This window comes from Equus przewalskii, chromosome 20 (genome assembly GCF_037783145.1).
Source record: "Equus przewalskii isolate Varuska chromosome 20, EquPr2, whole genome shotgun sequence".
Taxonomy (NCBI): Eukaryota; Metazoa; Chordata; class Mammalia; order Perissodactyla; family Equidae; genus Equus; species Equus przewalskii.
Genome location: NC_091850.1, coordinates 52,349,165 through 52,367,791, shown reverse-complemented (window position 1 = coordinate 52,367,791; position 18,627 = coordinate 52,349,165). Strand labels below are relative to the sequence as shown.

Genomic DNA, 18,627 nt, shown 5'->3' with positions numbered 1-18,627 from the left:
ATCAGAGATTTTATATAAATTGCTTCATTTAATTTTTATCACATTTTACATATCTTGAGAATATATTTGTGTTCAAATTTAAATCATTTTTATTAGGCTTAATACCAAGTTCATCATTTAAATAAAGTCATGTATCCGCAAAACATGTTTATTTGCATTGTATGTGCAAACTTATCCCCAGAATTCATTTCTTTCTTCAAAGCTGCGTCTTTATAGAGGCACCATTTGGCCCAAGTTTTCTTGGCTGCGTTAATTGTTATTGTGTACAATTATATTGACTAAATATAATTACCCAACCTGATCTTGAGAAAGAAAACTACCCAGCAGTGGGATAGCTGGATCATATGGTAGATCTATTCTTAATTTTTTGAGGAATCTCCACACTGCTTTCCATAGTGGCTGCACCAGTTTGCACTCCCACCAGCAGTGAACAAGGGTTCCCTTCTTTCCACATCCTCTCCAACACTTGCTGTTTCCAGTCTTGTTAATTATAGCCATTCTGACCGGAGTGAGGTGATACCTCATTGTAGTTTTGATTTGCATTTCCCTGATAGCTAATGATGTTGAGCATCTTTTCATATGCCTGTTGGCCATCTGTATATCTTCTTTGGAGAAATCTTTGTTCAGATCTTTTGCCCATTTTTTAATTGGATTGTTAGTTTTTTTGTTGTTGAGATGTATGAGTTCTTTGTATTTGTGACAATATGGATGGACCTTGAGGGTACTATTTGAAGTGAAATAAGTCAGAGGGAGAAAGTCAAATACCGTATGATCTCACTCATAAGTAGAAGATAAAAACAACAACAAACACACACATAATAAGGGAGATTAGATTGGTGGTTACCATAGGGGAAGGGGGAAGGCAAAAGGGGTGATTAGGCTCACGTGTGAGATGATGGACCATAATTAGTTTTTGGGTGATGAACATGATGTAATCTACACAGAATTCGAAATATATTATGATGTACATCTGAAAGCTAAAAAAATAAAAAGAAAGAAAGAAAGAAAACTAAAGTTCTTGGACTCACCATGCTGCAGTTCTGATAGGAAGATTATGTAGCTAATAACGTAGAAATTAGAGGTTCATTTTGGTCCCACTCCTAAAGTTCCCCAAATCTGTGGGGTTTGGTAGACTCTAGGAAGCTGCTGCTTAGTGTCTTGAATCATGTGGAAGGAATGCTTAGGAATCTGTGTCCTACTTCAAATCCTGACTCCAGCGTTTCTTAGCGGCGTGACCATGTTCCCCACCCCCGGCATCAGTTTCCGCTCCTGTATCAGGGTAGATAATAGTTGCTTTGTCTGCTACACCAAGGAGTGAGATGCAGACGAGAAGGTCCTTGGAAAATGATGTTGAAACGCTAGGAAGCTTTGCAAGGATTATGATCAAGCTGTAAGACATGTTTCACTTACAGAGCATTGCGCGGCAGAAGGAACCCTGGGCACAGCAGAAGTAAACCTGGCAGTTCCATCTCCATTATAACACCTGCCAGTTGTGCTTTAGTGAGCTCCTTCAGCACCAAGGATGCGTTATACACGTATCCTTGCAAGGTCTGCGGCCGCTCTTCTCAGCACTCACACGGTTTCGATTAAAGACAAGATCCCTCCCATGTGCCACCCCAAGTCAGTACCATCACGGAAGGGACTGGAGGAAGGGAAAGACTTATTCTTCTGGCCCCAAAGTTCAATGCCCTTGTACAAAAGAGGAAAATTAGTTTTGGGAAATGATGAAATGAGGGAAATCTAATCCTGATTCGGTATGCAGTGGGAGGCGAGGAGGCTAGGAAAGGACCTAATAGTCTCATATAAATAAATAAAGCGAAGTCACATTTTTTGTTTTAAAGGGACTGGTGCAATTAGATATCTTGCTTAAAAATTTATTTAGCATTTAAATGTGATTATGAAATGCTCATTTAACAATTGCACCAATATTGTGCAAAGCTCCTGATAGTCTAGGCACAGTTGGGCGTGGGCCACCCACTGTTTGTATTTCCATCACTCGTCGTTGTTTTCTCTAGTAGAATGGAGCATTTATGAGCATGCACTTGAACACACCTTTGTGAGTTCAGGTTCCAGTCCACCACCTACCTGCTGAGAGACCTGGGGCCACTAATCTCTGTGCCTCAGTTTCCTCATCATGAGGGAGGTTACAGCAGTGCCCCCCAGGTGAGTATTGAGCGGTTTTATACCAGTAAAGCCCTCAGAACAGTGGCTGGCACAAGCTTCACCTGTATTGTATTAGAAAGTATGTACTGTCTGAATATTCCCAGTGATGTTTATAAAAATCACTGATTGAATTATTTTCCCTACTTATTATAATTCTTGCTTAATCAAAAAGAAAAGATTGTATAGCAACACCCTTCTACAAGTAAAAGAGTTGAAATCAGAACATCCCCAAAGTAATGACCTTAGAGTAATAATAGCCATCCCAGTTGCCGATAGAAAATCACTTTTTAATTTTTTTATTAGGTCAACCAAAATCAGTCACTCAGTTTTCTAAGGTTTTAGTCAGAGACTAGAAACTTGAATTTAAAACAAACTCCCTTTCTTGATTATAGTCTTAAGACTGTTTTGCGGTAACAGAACACTAGATTTTCCAGAAAGATCCCCACCCCTTGCTTTCTCAACACCAAGTAAACTATTTTATGCGCTATCTTTGCCCTGCATTTTTTTGCAAACAGAAAAAGCTTGTGTTGGGTTTCATCTACAGTGGAGCTGTCGCCTGTACACTGGTCAGTTTGGGAAGGTGGGATGGTGATGGGGGGCCCTGAAATGGTTTCAATCCTTTAGTTTTATCCAGTTACTCATAGCACACGGCCAGGTGGCGTCAGTGCTCAGAGCTCTTAATTGAACCAGTGTAAGTGGAAGGTGGAGGGCAGGAAGGCAGGGGCTGGGGGTGATGGAGGGGTGGGAGCAAGGGGGCAGCCAGAGGAGGCAAGGGTGAGAGACTGAGAGCCACAGACTCCAGCCACAAAAGCAAACTGCTGACATGCAATGGGCACATGCTCATGGTGCAGAAATGAGTGGGCTTTCCAGAGCATGCCCTGTAATGGGTGCTGGATTTCACTAAAAGACCTGCCAGAAAGTATGTTTTATGAAATACACCTCATTTTTTTAAACAAAGCGCATTCAGGTCACTTGTGTTAGGACAAGTTTATCACACCCACTGAAATGGCTCAGAGCACTTCGGGGTCATCGAACTCAGGATGGTGAAAGGCCGGTTCAGGTCTTGGGTGAGTGTCTGGAAATCCCCAGGGCTGGTTCCCCTCACCTCCTCTTCACTCTGGGAGCAGCGGGAGGAGCAGCGGGAGCAGCGTGTCTGCCGGCCCAGGGAGGCGCCTCCTGCATCCACCACCTGCACCTCATTAGCGCCTCATTAGCAACCAGGGCGCGAGACAATCCAAATCCTGTTCTCAGGGCAAACGTACCAAGCAGCCTTCCAGCTTCCTATGAGGTGTTACGTTAGTAAAAGTTGTTCAGCACCTGGAGGGCCCACCTTCCCAGTGGGGGAAGCATCCCTTTGTGAGACGACATCTGGCGCAGCTGGGGTCAGGGAGCCGCTGAGCTGGCTCGGGAAGGAGCGTGGGCGGGGCCACGCCCCCACTCGTGATGGGATGGTCCCATGAAACGGAAACTCTTGGGGGACGGCTAGAGAGTCACATGCGGCTTCCTCCAGTGGACTAGACCCATTTCTAAGCTTCCCATTGTGTGTGTGAAAGTGCTGCAGGAAAGGAAATGCCCCATGAGCGCGTGATGTGCTCCTGGCAGTACTTTTTCAGCTCCTTTCATTACTTGCGGTGACCTTCTGTCATGTCCTGTTAGCAATGCCCACTGGCTAATTAGTTTCCTCATTAGGAAACTGTACTTTGGACCCATTAAAGCACACTGCAGTGGTCTCTGCTGGACACTAGTGGCCACCAGTAATGACTTGCCATGCACAGTGCAGGAGTGGCCCCCTCTGGTGTAGAGAGGTGGAAACATCTCTTCCCCACAGAAACCAGTGACCCCAACTCCAGGGACTCAGAAATTTCCACCTCTACCCATGCTCACTGGGGTGACCTCACCCGTGAGCCCTGGGACCACCAGCTTTCATCAGTGCTGAAGGCCCACGGTCACATGAGGGTGACTTACTCCCCCTGGGGAGAGGGCCAGCGGGGCAGACTCTCCCCCGCCCTCCCACACTCCAGCTAGACCCCTACAGCCTTCTGCCTCAGACTGAGTCAGCATCTACCCATCTGCCCAGCCCCTGTGCTTCTCTACCCCGACCTCTCTGCACCCACCAGGCCTCACTAGGCCTCACCAACAGAGCTTGGTTCCAGGAGTGACCTCCTCCCAGTCAAACCCATAGAGGAGGAGCTGCCATCTTAGGCCAAGCTCATGGTTTCAGCCATGCACTCATCAGCCAGCCCTCACGCTGGAGGCAGTGCCCTCACACTTTGCTGCAGACATGATGAGCTAAGGTGGGACCCACAGGAAGCTGCCCCAGTCTCTGCCCCCAGGACAGGTGGGACAGGAGTCCCTGCTGACTACCACCCCTACCTCCACCTCTGAAACCTGACGGGCCACCCTCTGCCAGCAGGCCTCCTTGGCTGAAGGGAAGGGCGCTTGGTGATGTTCCAGACTTTGAAGAAATGGTTGACTAGAAAGTTGGGTGGGCTTCATTCAGAACAGAGAGGTTAAAGAGAAACTCTTGGGGCACAAAGGCAATGAGTTTGACCCTAGCAGTGTCCACGCAGAGGCAGCAGTGGCTGGCCTGGTGGAAGTGTCTGGCAGGAAGTGGACTGACATTTGGGACTGAGGTGGTGGCTGACGATGTGAATTCCAGAGTCCCCACACAAGACATATGAAAAGCAAAGATGGAGTGGACTGGTGACCAAGTCTGTGTGGTTCTCTGGAAACAAATCAAGTATTCAGGGCTGTTCTGGGAGGCTTCATCCATTTCTCCATAACAGTGGGTTCCATCTTTCCTCAGCACTTAAGAAAGGAAACCAAGCTGGAGACACACCCTGGCCTCTCCACAGACCCGTCCTGCTAGAACAGGGAGGAAGACAGGCATGGGGGCATCTCCAGGGCAAAGGAATGAAAGGTCACCTCTTTACAAGCGCCACTCCTTTATTAAAAATCAAAAAAGCAGTAAAGAGATAAACAATCACACGTAGTCTTTGTTATTACTCTGTTTTTACTGCAAAAACACTCATCTCAAAAGTAATATATATTTTAGAGAATTTGTGCCCAAATCATAACATATCACATTTGAATTTTTCCAGAAAATGTATCTCAAGAATTCCAATGATTCCAAAATCTCGTTAGTGTTATTTATTTAACGTTGCAGAATTTCCCTTAGCGTTTCGGAGTTCCTGCGCCAACTGCCTTATGTGGTGGGAATGTTCTTCGTCATTACAAATCATCTTGTTTGGGGAAGACAGTGAAGCTGTGAAATGTCACCTTCAATCACAAAGCCAGACGTGCCTCCTGAAACCAGGAGTCGTCTCAGGAGTGAAAGCATATGTAACCTCGGTTGCCTGTGAACGTCTTGTGTTCCTTCTTGGTGTAATATTTCCAGAACAACCCAGTTTGGGATTATTTTGTCAGACTCATGAAGCCCAGGCCAGCAGGGGCAGAGGGTGGAACGTGGCTGCCCTTGTGCTGACAGATTAATTCCCAGCGCTGAATCCTGTCTTGTTTGTAGTGACAGTCTTGGTCCCCCTCATTTCTTGGGAGTTCCCTTCAATGGCGTTGCCATGACTACTGTCTGTGTGAACACAGAACTGGTTCTGTCGATGGGAGTGGGTAGTGGGGAGTGTCTGGATCACCTAGTTAAGGAGGGCCATAAAATCCGCAGGAAACCGAAGGGCATCTACCCGGAGGCGGATTGTCCCCCACAAGCTTACAGGAGTGAGTGACCCTTCTCAGCATAGCTGCTTTCTATCGGTTGACATGGTTAACCAACAACTCTGCCCGTTCTCCCAACTGCCCAGGGGCTCTGCCCAGCCTGGACAAGAAGCCCAAGCCCCTCCCACAAAGCCCCCACCGGGGTACCCCTTCTTTCCTCCTGACGCGCAGCAGCATGAGGGCTCTGTGTCCCCTGTGTCTCATCCTTCAGTCAAGGCTGTGTGGTAGGACGGAGGCAGGCTCGAGCATCGTTGGGTGTGCAGTGGGGGGATGGCCGCAGGTTGGAGTGAGCAGGGTCCCACCCCAGAAAGGAGGGCTGTAGTGAGGATGAAGCCTCCAAGAATGAACGGGTGGGTGAAAATCCAGTGGTGTGCTGTGGGGAAGAAGCTTGATTCTCGTCCTTTAAAAACGTGTTCCAAGAAGAAGGGAAAATATGGCGCCCTAGGAAGGTCAAATGTGTAGGGAAGAGAGTTGGCCTGGGTTCTGACCTAAGAGGTCAAGTTGGGTGGGAAAACACCACCATTTCCTGCCGATCCCTCACTGAGCGTAGAGCAGGCGCAGAGCAGCAGGAAGGCCGGGTTGCTGTGACTCGTAGGGTGAGCACGTGTTTGTCCAAATGGAGCCGGGCCCAGGGGAGAAGCGTTCATGTAAGTGAAGGTGTGCCACCGTGTGGGTGGTGCGTGAGCCTGCCTGTGATGCCAGGGGCAGAGGGTGTGCTCCTGGGACTTTTCCGGAGCCCCACACGGGGGCAGCTGGAATCAGCTCCTGTGTAGAAAACATGGAACGAGGGGCTGTTTTGTGCTAAAGAAGAGTTTCAGCCTTGAAAGTGGAACACGGCCTCCTTGGCTTGGCCAGTCAGCAGCAGATTCCTTTTGCATTCTCTGTCTAGCAAAAATGGAAGCCACAGATCGCAGTCATCTGAGGGAGCAGGACTGCGAGTGGACACATGTCTCACCGAGGAGATGCCTGCTCCGTCACACAGGTTCTGGTGTCGAGGAGGACACAGAGTCCCCACAACGGTGGCGGGAAGACCAGGCTCCTGGCGGTGAAGGCAGATTCAGTGCCCTGATCAGCTTGTGGTTTAACCAAACTCTGCTGACTATGGGACGGCAGGCCCGGAGCTCCGTGCTGAAAAGAGGGTGTGGAGGGCTGGAGGCGGTTCAGTGACCACAGAGCACCAGTGTCCGGTGGGGGAAGGCCAGGGCGGACAGCATTTTGTGGAGTGAATGATGAGCATCCTGTTTCCTTACATCCGTGACCCTTCTCCACGTTCTGAGAGCTGGCCTGTGACCTCGAGCACATTATTGGCCTCTCTGTGACAGTTTCCTTATCTGTAAGTCAGGGTTGATGATAGCAAAGCCCACCTGGCGGGGCTTCAGGGAGGGTTTAAGGAGTGTGTTCAAACCCCATCCAGAGAACATCCCTGGCACATGGCAGGCACGCCACAGAGCAGCCGGTCCCCCTAATAAGTATGTCTAGCTGTCACTTACCGTCTTCCAGTGCAGCTAATGAAACCCACCGGGACCCGGCCGCTTAAGCAGACGTGTAAGTATTAGTGGAATCTCCAAAAAAATAATTTTGAAACAATTACCTGATAGAATTTAAAGTTTTAGCATAAAGTTCCTTTTCTCCTGCTTGCTTCTTCCAGGAAGTTACAATCTGTCTCAAAAGAGATTCAATAATTGCTGGAACTTTCTTCACAGTGTAGAAGGGAGAGATGCTTGTGTTTTGCAAGCATCAGAAATATCCATGAACTGTGCTTTTGGTGCTGCCAGAGGCCTGAGGATTTTTATGATAATATTAAATGAAGTGGTTTCACTTTAATTCCTATTGAATATTATCAAGTTTATACAAAACTGGTGCTGGCTTAGTCATCCTGAGAGGTTCACAAACTTAACAGAAAATATCTGAGTACATTTATTACCTAATAATTGGGAAAACATCTTAGAGACTGGAACAGAGAGTCTGTGGTTACATAAGATTTCTCAATAGAAAATTCTAGAATGCTCCACAAAGGAAACATTCCTTCTTGAGTGAAGTGGCTTTGCACCCTGGGCACTGTTCTCACACTTTGCCCTGATGAATGTCAATGCCAAGGAAAATTGGTCAGTGGTCCTGCCGGGGGAGGGAGCTGGAATCTGGCTGATTGCATGCATTCATTCACTCATTCACCCACTGCTGCCAGGCTCCTGGTTTGAGCCCTGCACATCTCATTCACCTGGTCTCACCTAGACTCTCCAGCAACCCCCGCGAGGTCTGTTGGGTGGCGGACACTTAATAAATCTGTGGGGAATGCAGGTTAGGGACTTGTTCACAGCTAAGTGGCACTTTTCTAAAGAACCAGATGTGTGTGTGTGTGTGTGTGTGTCTGTGTGTGTGTGTCTGTGCGTGCGTGCATGCAGAGACTGCTAGAAAATGAGGCCAAGAAGAGTTTTTCAAGTTCTGGTTTCCTCCAGGGTCAGAAAGCTGGAGTGCCCTGGGTCTCCTACCCATAGTGACAGATCCCTCCCAGGCCCCTGCCGGCATCAACATCGCCTCCAATGGACTCAGCCCCTTCCCCTCCACCCCCATTGCCTGTGCCCCAGGCCAGGCCCTCACCCGTCTTCTCTGGACCATGACAACAACCTAACTGGCCAACACCCCACACCTAAATGGCCACAACACCTCCCAAGTGACCCATCCCAAAAGAAGCCCTGACCTGCTGTTGGGCCACTCACAGGAGGGGTCCAGCTGCTGCAGGAGGGGTTGAAGACCTGCCTGTCAGCCTTTCCTCCTGTAGTGGGGAGAGTTTGTCCCCCAGAAAGATACGTTGAAGTCCTAACCCTCCTCCTGCCTGTGAATGTGTCCCTCTTTGGACATAGGGTCTTTGCAGACGTAAAGTTAAGATGAGGTCATCCTGGATTAGGATGGGCCCTAACGCAGTGACCCATGTCTTGGTAAGAAGAGGGAGCTTTGGACAGAGAGGGACGCATGGGGAGAACGCCACATGAACATGAACATGAAGGCAGAGATCAGGGTGATGCGTCTACAAGCCAAGGCATGCCGACAATTGCCAGCGAAACTCCAGAAGGTAGTGGGGAGGCGTGGAACAGAGTCTCCCCTCCAGCCTCCTGACACAGCCCTGCTCACACCTTGGTTTTGGTCTCTGGCCTCCAGAACTTGGAGAAGATACAGTTCTGTTGTTTTAAGCCACACAGCATGGCACTCTGTTCTGGCAGCCCCAGGAACTAATACACCTCCCATCTACCCTCCCGGGAGCACAGACACATATTCCCCACGCTCCTCATGGCCTCCCGTCCTGCATTCTGGCTGGATCATTCTGCTTGTCCTATAACTCCAGCTCCTGAGCCACCTCCTCCAGGAAGTCTCCCCTGCCTGTCTGGCCCCCAGGCCGGGTTTAGTGCTCCATCTGCACTCCCACAGCATGCTCCCTGCAAGATCTAGAGCAGCGGTTCTCAACAGGGGTGATTCTGCCCTCCAGGGGACATTGGCAATATGAGGAGACATTTGTGGTTGTCACAGCTGGCACGGGGCTACTACTGGCATCTGCTGGGTGGAGGCCAGGGGTGCTGCTCAACATCCTACAATGCACGGAGCAGCCCCACAACCAAGAACGATCCAGCCCAAATGTCCGGAGTGCCCAGTTTGAGATTCTCTGATCTAGAGAACACTTGCTCCTGCAGAGGTATCAGATGTTTCCAGCTTGTCTGCCCTCCTCCTGGGGGGTGCACTGTATCGCCCATTGCTGTGCCCGCCCACACCTGCCACCACCCTCTCTCTGTATAACTGGGCAACAGGTCAAACCTTGTCTATAGCGTCAGACAATCTTCTCAGTATCCATGAAATAAATGCGTGTTTAACCTGTTGTGTACAGTCCCTTCCATATCAACGACTTTGGGAGACCCAAGCTTGTCTTTAGGAATGGATAGGCCACAAATGTGACGCTCCAGGGTATGTGTGGAGTGACAGATTGTGTTCTGATGGGGAGAGAGTCTCAGCTGCCTTTTCGGTGTCACCAGAGTTCACCCAGCCATCTTTCTGAGGACACCGAACCACCTGTGTGTGGTCTGTCCACCTCCTGGGGACACACACAGCCTGTGTGGACTGACAACATCCCACGAGAGAGAAATCTCGACGGTGTGGCAGTGCTTGTCTCCAGCAGAAACTCCATCTATGTGTACGGGTGTGTGTATGCTTCATTCCGGGTCCCTAAATCGAGGACAGTCCACCTAGAACCACTCATGGGGGGCTCCAGTCGGTCCACTTGGCAGTGTGTGTCCCTCACCACTAGTACACCAGCCCCAGGGTCCTTTGTTCTCATGGAATGTTCTGGTCTGCCTTGAAACTTGCTTTTCTAATACCCTTTGTGCGTTTAAGCTGGGCATGAACCTAGCGCCCATCTCAGACTTAGAAGACGAACAGTGTGTCTTCAAGGTGTCACTTCAAGAAAGATCAACTTAGCTTATTGTTTCTGAGGTGAGTATTTGAGTTGACCATTTCCGGAAACCTCCTGACAGTCTTCTTAGCGATAAGATCTAGGATCTAAATTACGAATAGCTGGGGCGGGATTGGGGGAAGGTGTGTGAATGAGTCTGTTAGGGGATGCTGAAGTAATGGAAGCAAATGATGCCATACTGAGCCGAGCTTTTGATTAAACCCTCGGAGGACACGGAGACCACAATGCCCAGCCAGCCGAAAGGGGCAGGGTGGCGCTGAGCCTCTGCCTTGGGAAAGCCTGGTTGCCTGGAGGTGAGCCGCCAGGCCCAGCACGTTTTCCTCCAACTCCTACTCGGAAAAGCCTTTCCACGGCGGATTCCGAGCCTCCCGCGCCCGGGACGCGGTGTCTCCTTGGTCTTGCGCCCCTCGTGGCGCCTCCGGTCATCCCCCCTGCGACCTGGGGGAGGCGCTGTGTTCGGTGGAGACTAAGCCCATTAGTGGAAGCTCACTCTCCTGACTAGCCTGCATGATCAAAGCCACCTCGAGTGAAGCGTTGTCGTGAACGTCTAACGAGATTGTGTGAAAACGGCTGCCCCCCGCAGGTCGGCACCGCACGCGAGTGGCACTTGGTTGGGTTACCGTCCTGCTGGTTGCTTGCGGACAGAGGCTGTGTGGGGAACCGGCAATCACAGGGCCCTTTACTCTGACAACACCCCACGTCAGCTCCGTGGCGGCTCCTTTGCTGGGACGGCATGTGCCCACCGTGTCCTTTTGCCCCTTCCCCCTTCTGCTCTCCAGCCCCCTCGGCGTTGCGCCGCCCTTGCCGGGGCTGGTGCTGGGTGCGTCCTCAACAGGCTGTAAACTGACCCTCCTCCAAGCCGGTCCATGCGGCCTGGGGCTTCCCTCGAGCTTCCTGTTGGATTCCCGTCCGCGGTCACTTCAGTCCAGAAACAACCTCACGTCTCTCTCTGCAGTTTGAACATCACCACAACAGCGGTACACACCCACACACGCGCACACACGTGTGCACATGCAAACATATACACGCACACAGAAACATGCCCTTGTGCACACAGGCATGCACACACGCCTTCACAGACCGCGGCGATGGGCTGCAGAATCAAATCCGCGCATTTCCACTCCGGTTCTTGTGTTCGATGCTTCCTTGGACCAGACCCAGCTGAGGCCCCTCCCTCGCTGGTCCCTGGCTTCAGCGTCATTGTTTTCATTTGGGAACCTGTTTCTGGGAAGCAGGCTCCTCGGTGTAGAGTCTTCTTGTCCTCTAGGACTTGTAAGTCGATCTGCTTGGAACATTAGACCTTAGAGGAAAGATGAAATCGTTGCTGTCTTTCTGAGCGGACCTCCTTTCAGAGATGCGCTGAGCGTCTGTCTGCCTGGATTCTGGCCGGGGGGCCTCCGTTTCTCCTCCAGGTACCAGAGCTGCGGAGAAAGTCTAAAATGGTTGAGACCAGCGTTGGTCGCAGGAGTTAAGGTTTGTGATAGCTTTTAGCCTAACAGTTACACTTTCAAAGACTTTGAAAACAAGCTCTATAATTTAGCCCCGGAAATGAGTTAAGAAACCGCAAAACTTTACACCAGGAGTCTAGAAATTCTAAGTATTTTTAAAGGAGCAGAAGCTTGTCATTCATAGTCAAATGAAACACAAAAATCCCACCGAAGTATGTTTGCAAAGAAAAAAAAGGAGTAAGAAGAAAAACCTAATCAAGTGGGAAATATAGAATGAATATATTTGTCAACCTGTTAAAACAGACATTATTGAAAAGGCTGAGAAATTAGCCATGTAAATGCAAAATATTGGATTTGCCTGAAGACATTTTTGTGACTGAATGAATAGACTATAGGATAGCCCATGAAAGACAGAAAGTTTAGTGCATTTTTTTAAGAGAACAGAATGAAACCAATTTTGCCAGAGGATAAGACCCTCTATGATAGTTTAGAAAGTAAAAAGCCCCATTTATTGTGTTCACCCTGTGCCTGGCACTGTGCCAAGCATCGTATGTGTTTTAACATATTAAATCCTTATAAAAATCCAGTGTCATGTGATGCTATTATATGCTTATTTTACAGCTCAGGAAATTGAGACTCAGAGAGGTTAGGTAACTCACTCAAGGTCACACAGCCAGAGAGTGTTGGAGCAGGGATTTGAAGCCAGAGCTGTTGAATTCTGCACTCCCACTGCAACACATGTGCACACACACAGGCACATGCTTCATGCTCCAGCTTCCCCAAATTTCTGCCCATCATTCTCTAAATACAGCCGGATATTTCAGCCTATGGTTTGGGACGCCCTTATCCTCACCACCATGGACTGGTAAACGCCTACCACCTATATTTCAAGGCTCAGTTCAAGCGTCGTTAGACGTGGAAATCTTTCGGATGCGCAGCCATCCACCACCACCCTCTCCCTCACGCTTTCTTTTGCTCTCCCCCACAGCAGACTGCATCCTCCTCTCTGAGTTGTAAGTTCTGTGAGGACCAGAATTATTTCTGCCTTGGAAAGCTCAGCAGTCCTAGGAGCCAGGCCACTCCTAACTCGGGGAAGACGTACAGCCATTGTTTGCTAAACAAGTAGAGAAGGAACTGACTCCCCCTTGCCCTGGGCCGTCTTTATTCTCCACCCCAGCGGTCCTCATTTGGGGGTGCTTTTACCTCTCAGGGGACCTTTGGCAATGTCTAGAGACAATGTGGTTGTCATAACTTAGGGGATGCTGCTCGCCTCTAATGGTGGAGGCCAGGGATGCTGCTAAACATCCCACAGTGCACAGAACGGCCCCTCACACAACGGAGAGTCATCTGGCCCAGGACGACAGTAGTATCGAGGCTGAGAGACCCTGATGTGCGCCTTCCGTCTCAGCAGCTACAACACCTCCATTATCTTCCGTAATGGACTCTAAGCTGCTATGGGCAAGGACCAGGATCACTGTGTCTTTTTAAACCCAGCACCCAACATACAGGATGAATGAATGAATGAGTGGATGAGTGGATGAGGGGGATGCAGAAGTGGCAAAGCCAGGCTGAAACTCGATGTACACAAGGAGTAATGAAAACCACGTGAGATCGGGCAGCTGAACTGAGGACTTGAGTTTGGGGCCGCGTATTAGCTGTGTGGAGATGTTTTCATGATGCATCATTGAGATTGGCCCCCAAAAGCCCAGAAGAAAAGAAAAAGGTCAAACCAAAGCACTAACTAAGGGTTTTGTTTTGTCAGACACAGCCCTGGAGAACTGCGTTCTTGTTAGCTCTTTCTGCGTCGATATCTTGGTGAGATTCTTAAGGTTATTAGGGCGAAATCCTATGGTTGCTCATAACTAACTTTCCGTTTACGTTCTGTGGCTCGGGAGAGAGAGATTGTGTACCTACCTAAACTCTAAATGATAACACAGATGTTCCAGTGGGTCAAGTCAAGTGTCACATGCAGGTCTTTTAGCATTAAACACGAGTAGAGGTATTTCAGGAGAAACAAGAGTTATTCAAAGGAAAATCTACAGAAGAGACTAGGATTATTAGTTAAACGGAAGCAGACAAGGGAGAAATATGAATGCTATGAGAATAAGAAAAACAGCTCTTAATTAATTGTATAGACTTTAAAATTCTCAAAGTGTTTTCAAATTCACTGTCATATCTGATGTTCATAATGATGCTGTGAAGCGAGTATCGTCCCTACTTTATAGAGGAAATACAGAGTCAGAGGAGTTAGGCTGAAGGTGCCCTCAAAGTCCAGACTCCAGGAGACTGTGCCCTGGAAGGTCTAATGGGAGCCAGCTCAGCATCAGAATGGCCATGGACTGTCAGGAGCCCCGGATGGATGGAGCCATCCTCCTCTTCTTGGGCAGTGGGCACCTCAAGGCCATTTCAGCAAAAACAGCCCAGCCCCCCTGGCAAAGCCAGAAAATGTAAGTGATGGTTTTCAAGCACACTGTTTCACTGGGTGATATTCAAACAGCCAATCAGAGGAGGACAGGCGGTTTATGAAAAGATATTTGTTAACTGCAAAGTTGGCTGTGAGATCTAGGAGACGAGTGGAGCGTTCTTTGGGGCCGGTTGAGCGCGGGGAAGGCGGGAGACCGCCGACGGGCTTGCAGCAGGCTCTGTCTCCTGGTGCTGAATTGACTGACTGCTAGGGCTTTGTGTTCATAATTCTTCCCGGGAAGAAAAGGCAACAAAGAGTGGTCTGTTCATTTGGGGTTTTGTCTGTTGTTTTTTATAACAATTGGGACTTTCACAAAGAATAGGCAAAGTATATGTTCCTGCCCAAATGGACAGAATATTCAAGATTATCGTGAGCCTGTATTTGTCTGGCTGCTTTTAGCTCAGAATTCTCGAATCATACCATAAATTCTTGGTATTATAGAAAAGAATGATAGAGATGGTTAGAATATGAATTTAGGCAAGAAAAATAGCCCTTGATATTTGCTCCTGCTTGATGTAGAAATTGATGCTGACATCTCTGCAAAGATGCATTTGCATGTGTTTAACGAAACAACTTTGCACTTTGATCTCAGCCCGTGATGGTGATGATTATAAACGTATGAGCTTTTGGTGGTCATTTTTCATCAAGAGCAACTGCACCACCTAAGCAAAGCAGGAAGCTATAAAATTAAAACTAGGAATCATATCCTGGGGAAATGGGGGGAAGTTTCTAGAAGTCAGTGAATCGCAGTTTTCTGTCTTCTCTTCCAGTCCCCCTTCACCCTTTTAGCAGCTCACTGATGTGAGCTCCGCAGCATATTAGAAGACGTGGTCCTGCTCTTGATGGGCAGATGGACAAGTTCAGCTAGAGAGAGGCAGAGAGGGGCAGACCAGAACTGTAACCTGGATTTCTGACTCCTCAACTGGGCATTGGTCTGAGTAGTGGAAGAGGAACCATATGCTCTGAATTTAAATACACAAAACAGTCTTCTGTTCCCAGTTTCTAGTGGTTGAGTGCCATTTTCCCCAAGACTTAAGAGGCCAGTACAGCTGTCTTCCCACCAGAGTTATCAGTGTGTTATCAGAGACAACTAAGATTCCGTGGACCTTGCACACCTATGGCCACGTAGACCTGAGGCCCTCAGTACCTGTCCAAGGGAACAGGTATGTGATGTGGCCCAGTGAGGCCGCTGGTGGTGAGGCCTGGTTCTGATTCAGGTCACCTTACAACACAGGTGACACCTGCCCGCAGGTGTGCTATAACAAAAATATTCCACATGGGGCATGCAGAGCGCCCGTGTAGAGAGGATAGTCAGCAAAAGCTCATCAACAGCAAGAGATTGTTGAGAATAGTGTGCATGTGCTTGCCAGGGGAGGAGACTCAGCCGGGGCTTTCGGAGGCACTTCTGCCCCACCTGCAAAATGCATGCATGCGACACTCAAGAAGACAAGCAGATTCTCCAGGAGGGCTGAGGGAAGTCAAGTGCAAGGAAATGGCTGAGAGGCTGAGAGGGTTTGAGCTGATCTGCCATCAAGAGGCGTAATGAGGAATGACTGAGGCTGGACTCATAAGAGCTGCGACAATTCTATCTGACTGAGGGCCCAGCACCGCCCAAACTGCTTGCTGTCTTCAGTCTGCTCGTTCCCTCTGATGTCAAATAAGCCTCATTCCCCATGGCTCTCTGGAAGGGTGGCGATGGCCTGAATCACGGACACATCAGTAGGGTCCTCTGGTTCCTTCTCTCTCGTGGTCTAGAGCCTTCTGTGCCCATCCTAAGACGAATCAGACCCTCTTGTCCACTGCACACCCGAGTCCTCCATCCTTCGAGCCAGACACGCTGGTCACTGTGGGGATGAGGGGACTCTCCCCAGGCCCCCCCATCTCCCGGGATTTTCTAAGGAAGCATTGGCCCCTCGCCTTTAGCCCTTCCCTCGCGACTCGAGGACAGCCTTCCTCCTCCAGGAAAATGGCTCCACCATCTTCTCATGAAATGGCTCCCAGGCGACATGACTTACAAGACTTTCACTGATTGCTTCTGAGCTTAAATTTTAAGAGTTTTAAAATATGAGTGTGAATATATAAATATGCACATCTATAGATAAACATATATGTCTGCTGTTATCGAAGAGGAGCTGAAAGTTATAATGAAAGGCATTCTTTGGTGGGAGGGAAAGGAAGTTAGAACAGTATTTTGCCTTGGGGACAACACGCTCGGTTCTGCATAGATGCTCTTTGGTTAAAGCTCGCCTTCCCAGCGCCATCTCGGGAACAGGAGCAGAGGTTGCTCTCCAGCCTCATGGATGAGGAGGTTCAGAGGGCCAAGGCTGTGGGTTTGTGAAGACAGCACCCCAAGCATCTCTCTCCCCACCCCAAAGGATTGCCAGTCACTGGCCTCCCCCATCTGTTTTGTAGCAAAGCTGTAACGCTCCTTATCTCTCTGGGCCAATACATCACATTGACGCAGACATCAGAAATTCCCATGGTTTTGTGTGGTTTTAACAAAGAGGGCAGGAAACAGGATTACTGCTGGGGTTCTAACCTGGTTTTTCTTTTCCTCTCACACAGGGGCGCATCTGTAGAAAAGCCGGCAAATCAAAAAAATCCTTCAGTCGCAAGGAAGCAGAAGCGACCTTTAAGAGTTTGGTGAAGACTCATGAAAAGTACGGTTGGGTCACCCCTCCCGTCTCTGATGGCTGATGTTTGCAACGTTCATTAGACGCTTAAGCCGCCTCTCCACACACACAGATACCCGACATCTTCTCCTCAACGCTGAGCATCCTCCATCCTTTTTTACTCCAGCCAGAACTGAATCCTGAATGCCAAGGAGACGTTTAAGTTATTTATGAACAGACGTGTTTACAGAGAGAAAGAGGGAGCCAACGCTGTTCGGGATTAGGTTTCGATTATAAATGAATGATCATCTCTAAGTCACTTTAGAACAAATGTTGAGATGGTGACATGTCCCCGCCTGCCTGCCCCTCTGCCCGCCCCAGTCACATCGCCCTGAGCTTCTTTCCATGACAGCAGCTCCAAAGAGCGGGCAGGAAACTCAACGCCTGCTGTTCGACCCATCTACATGTAAATGGCGCCGTTCATATTTGATAGGAACGCCCCACATAGCCGGTACATGTTTGCTGTGCTCTGTATCCCTGTTTCTCTTCCTGGCAGGTCAACATAACTTGAAGACGTGTGTCTTTCTGTGGCCCCATGTGACGACATGTAGACCTCATTTGTGCTATGACTTTTGGCTCATGAAAACAAAAATTTAATATTGCCAGGTTCTGGTGATTTAAAACAACAACTGCCCACTTGGTTAAAATGTGCTCTCTCTGCTGATGTTGCGGTGCGCGGCTGTCCACAGAGAAATCAGCGCCCTTTGATGAAAGGCAGGGGGTGCTGTGGCCACCATGGGGCACACGACGGTGCAGACGCCAGGTGCGCGCTCCCTGGGGCTCAGAGCACCGGAGGGTCAAATGTGGACAGTTTCCTCCGATGTTCTGAAATGCTCCTATGACTACATACATCGTGTTCCTGTCTTCTCTCCGCTGGTCAACCCACCACCAAAAGCAAAAGACAATTTCCCATTCACTGAAGTCATCTGACTCATTTTATTCTATGTGCTAGGGAATGCCAGAACTGCCAAAGGGTACCAAGTGATCGTACGACGATTTGCATGACCGGGTTTATTTCTTTACCCAGTAGTCACTTGTGTGTCCCCTGAGGCTGGGATGCGTGAGCCCCCTCACCGTGATATAAACCTCCTGTTATTTAATCTCCACACAGTTTCATTTCTCTCTTCTGTTAAGTTACTTAGAACTTTCTAAGAAACTCCATGAGATGAGGAAATACTGTTTATAATAATATGCGGAAAGAGGTAAAAATGTTCATTCCAAGTGGAAAATCTTATTGGACACATTTTAAATAAAATCGTGCATACCTGAGACACTGCCTCAAGAATCCAATCATTGTGGGCTATCCTTCCATTCAAAATATTTAATCTATTTTAAAAATTTAGTATTTCAAGTCCCACCAATACCATGATAGCATTCTGCAGGAAGGTACAAGAAATGAGTCTTAGGAACTCATGGTCTTTGCAAAAAGCCAGTGGATTAAAACCGTTCCCAGATGTGACCAGGGAGACAATTAGAAATTAACCGAAATCATTAAGGGATGATTTGGCCAAATCCAAATGTTGCCAACTTTATTTTACCACTATGAAGGAAAAAAAATTCTTCTTTGCTGATTATAGAAAATTCTTCAGGCAGTTTTGGCTACTTGGGGACCTGTTCCAGTATTGTCAGAGATCTGAGAGACCTCACCTCAAAGGATGGGAGTCGGCTCCTCCCAGCACGATGGGCCATTCACCAAAT

General features: G+C 48.7%; 1 protein-coding gene across 2 annotated transcripts in view; it reads left to right on the top strand.

Annotated features, from left to right (window-relative positions):
* UBE2QL1 (ubiquitin conjugating enzyme E2 QL1) overlaps positions 1-18,198 on the top strand; it is a 44,004-nt gene extending 25,806 nt beyond the window's left edge. For both annotated transcript variants that reach the window (XR_011530479.1, XM_070587235.1), the window contains one exon: positions 16,823-18,198. Coding sequence is in view for 1 of the 2 variants with exons in the window: in XM_070587235.1 (XP_070443336.1) it covers positions 16,823-16,954 (132 nt within the window). In the remaining variant the exon portion in view is untranslated. The remainder of the gene's footprint in view (positions 1-16,822) is intronic.
* The last annotated feature ends 429 nt before the right edge of the window (positions 18,199-18,627 follow it).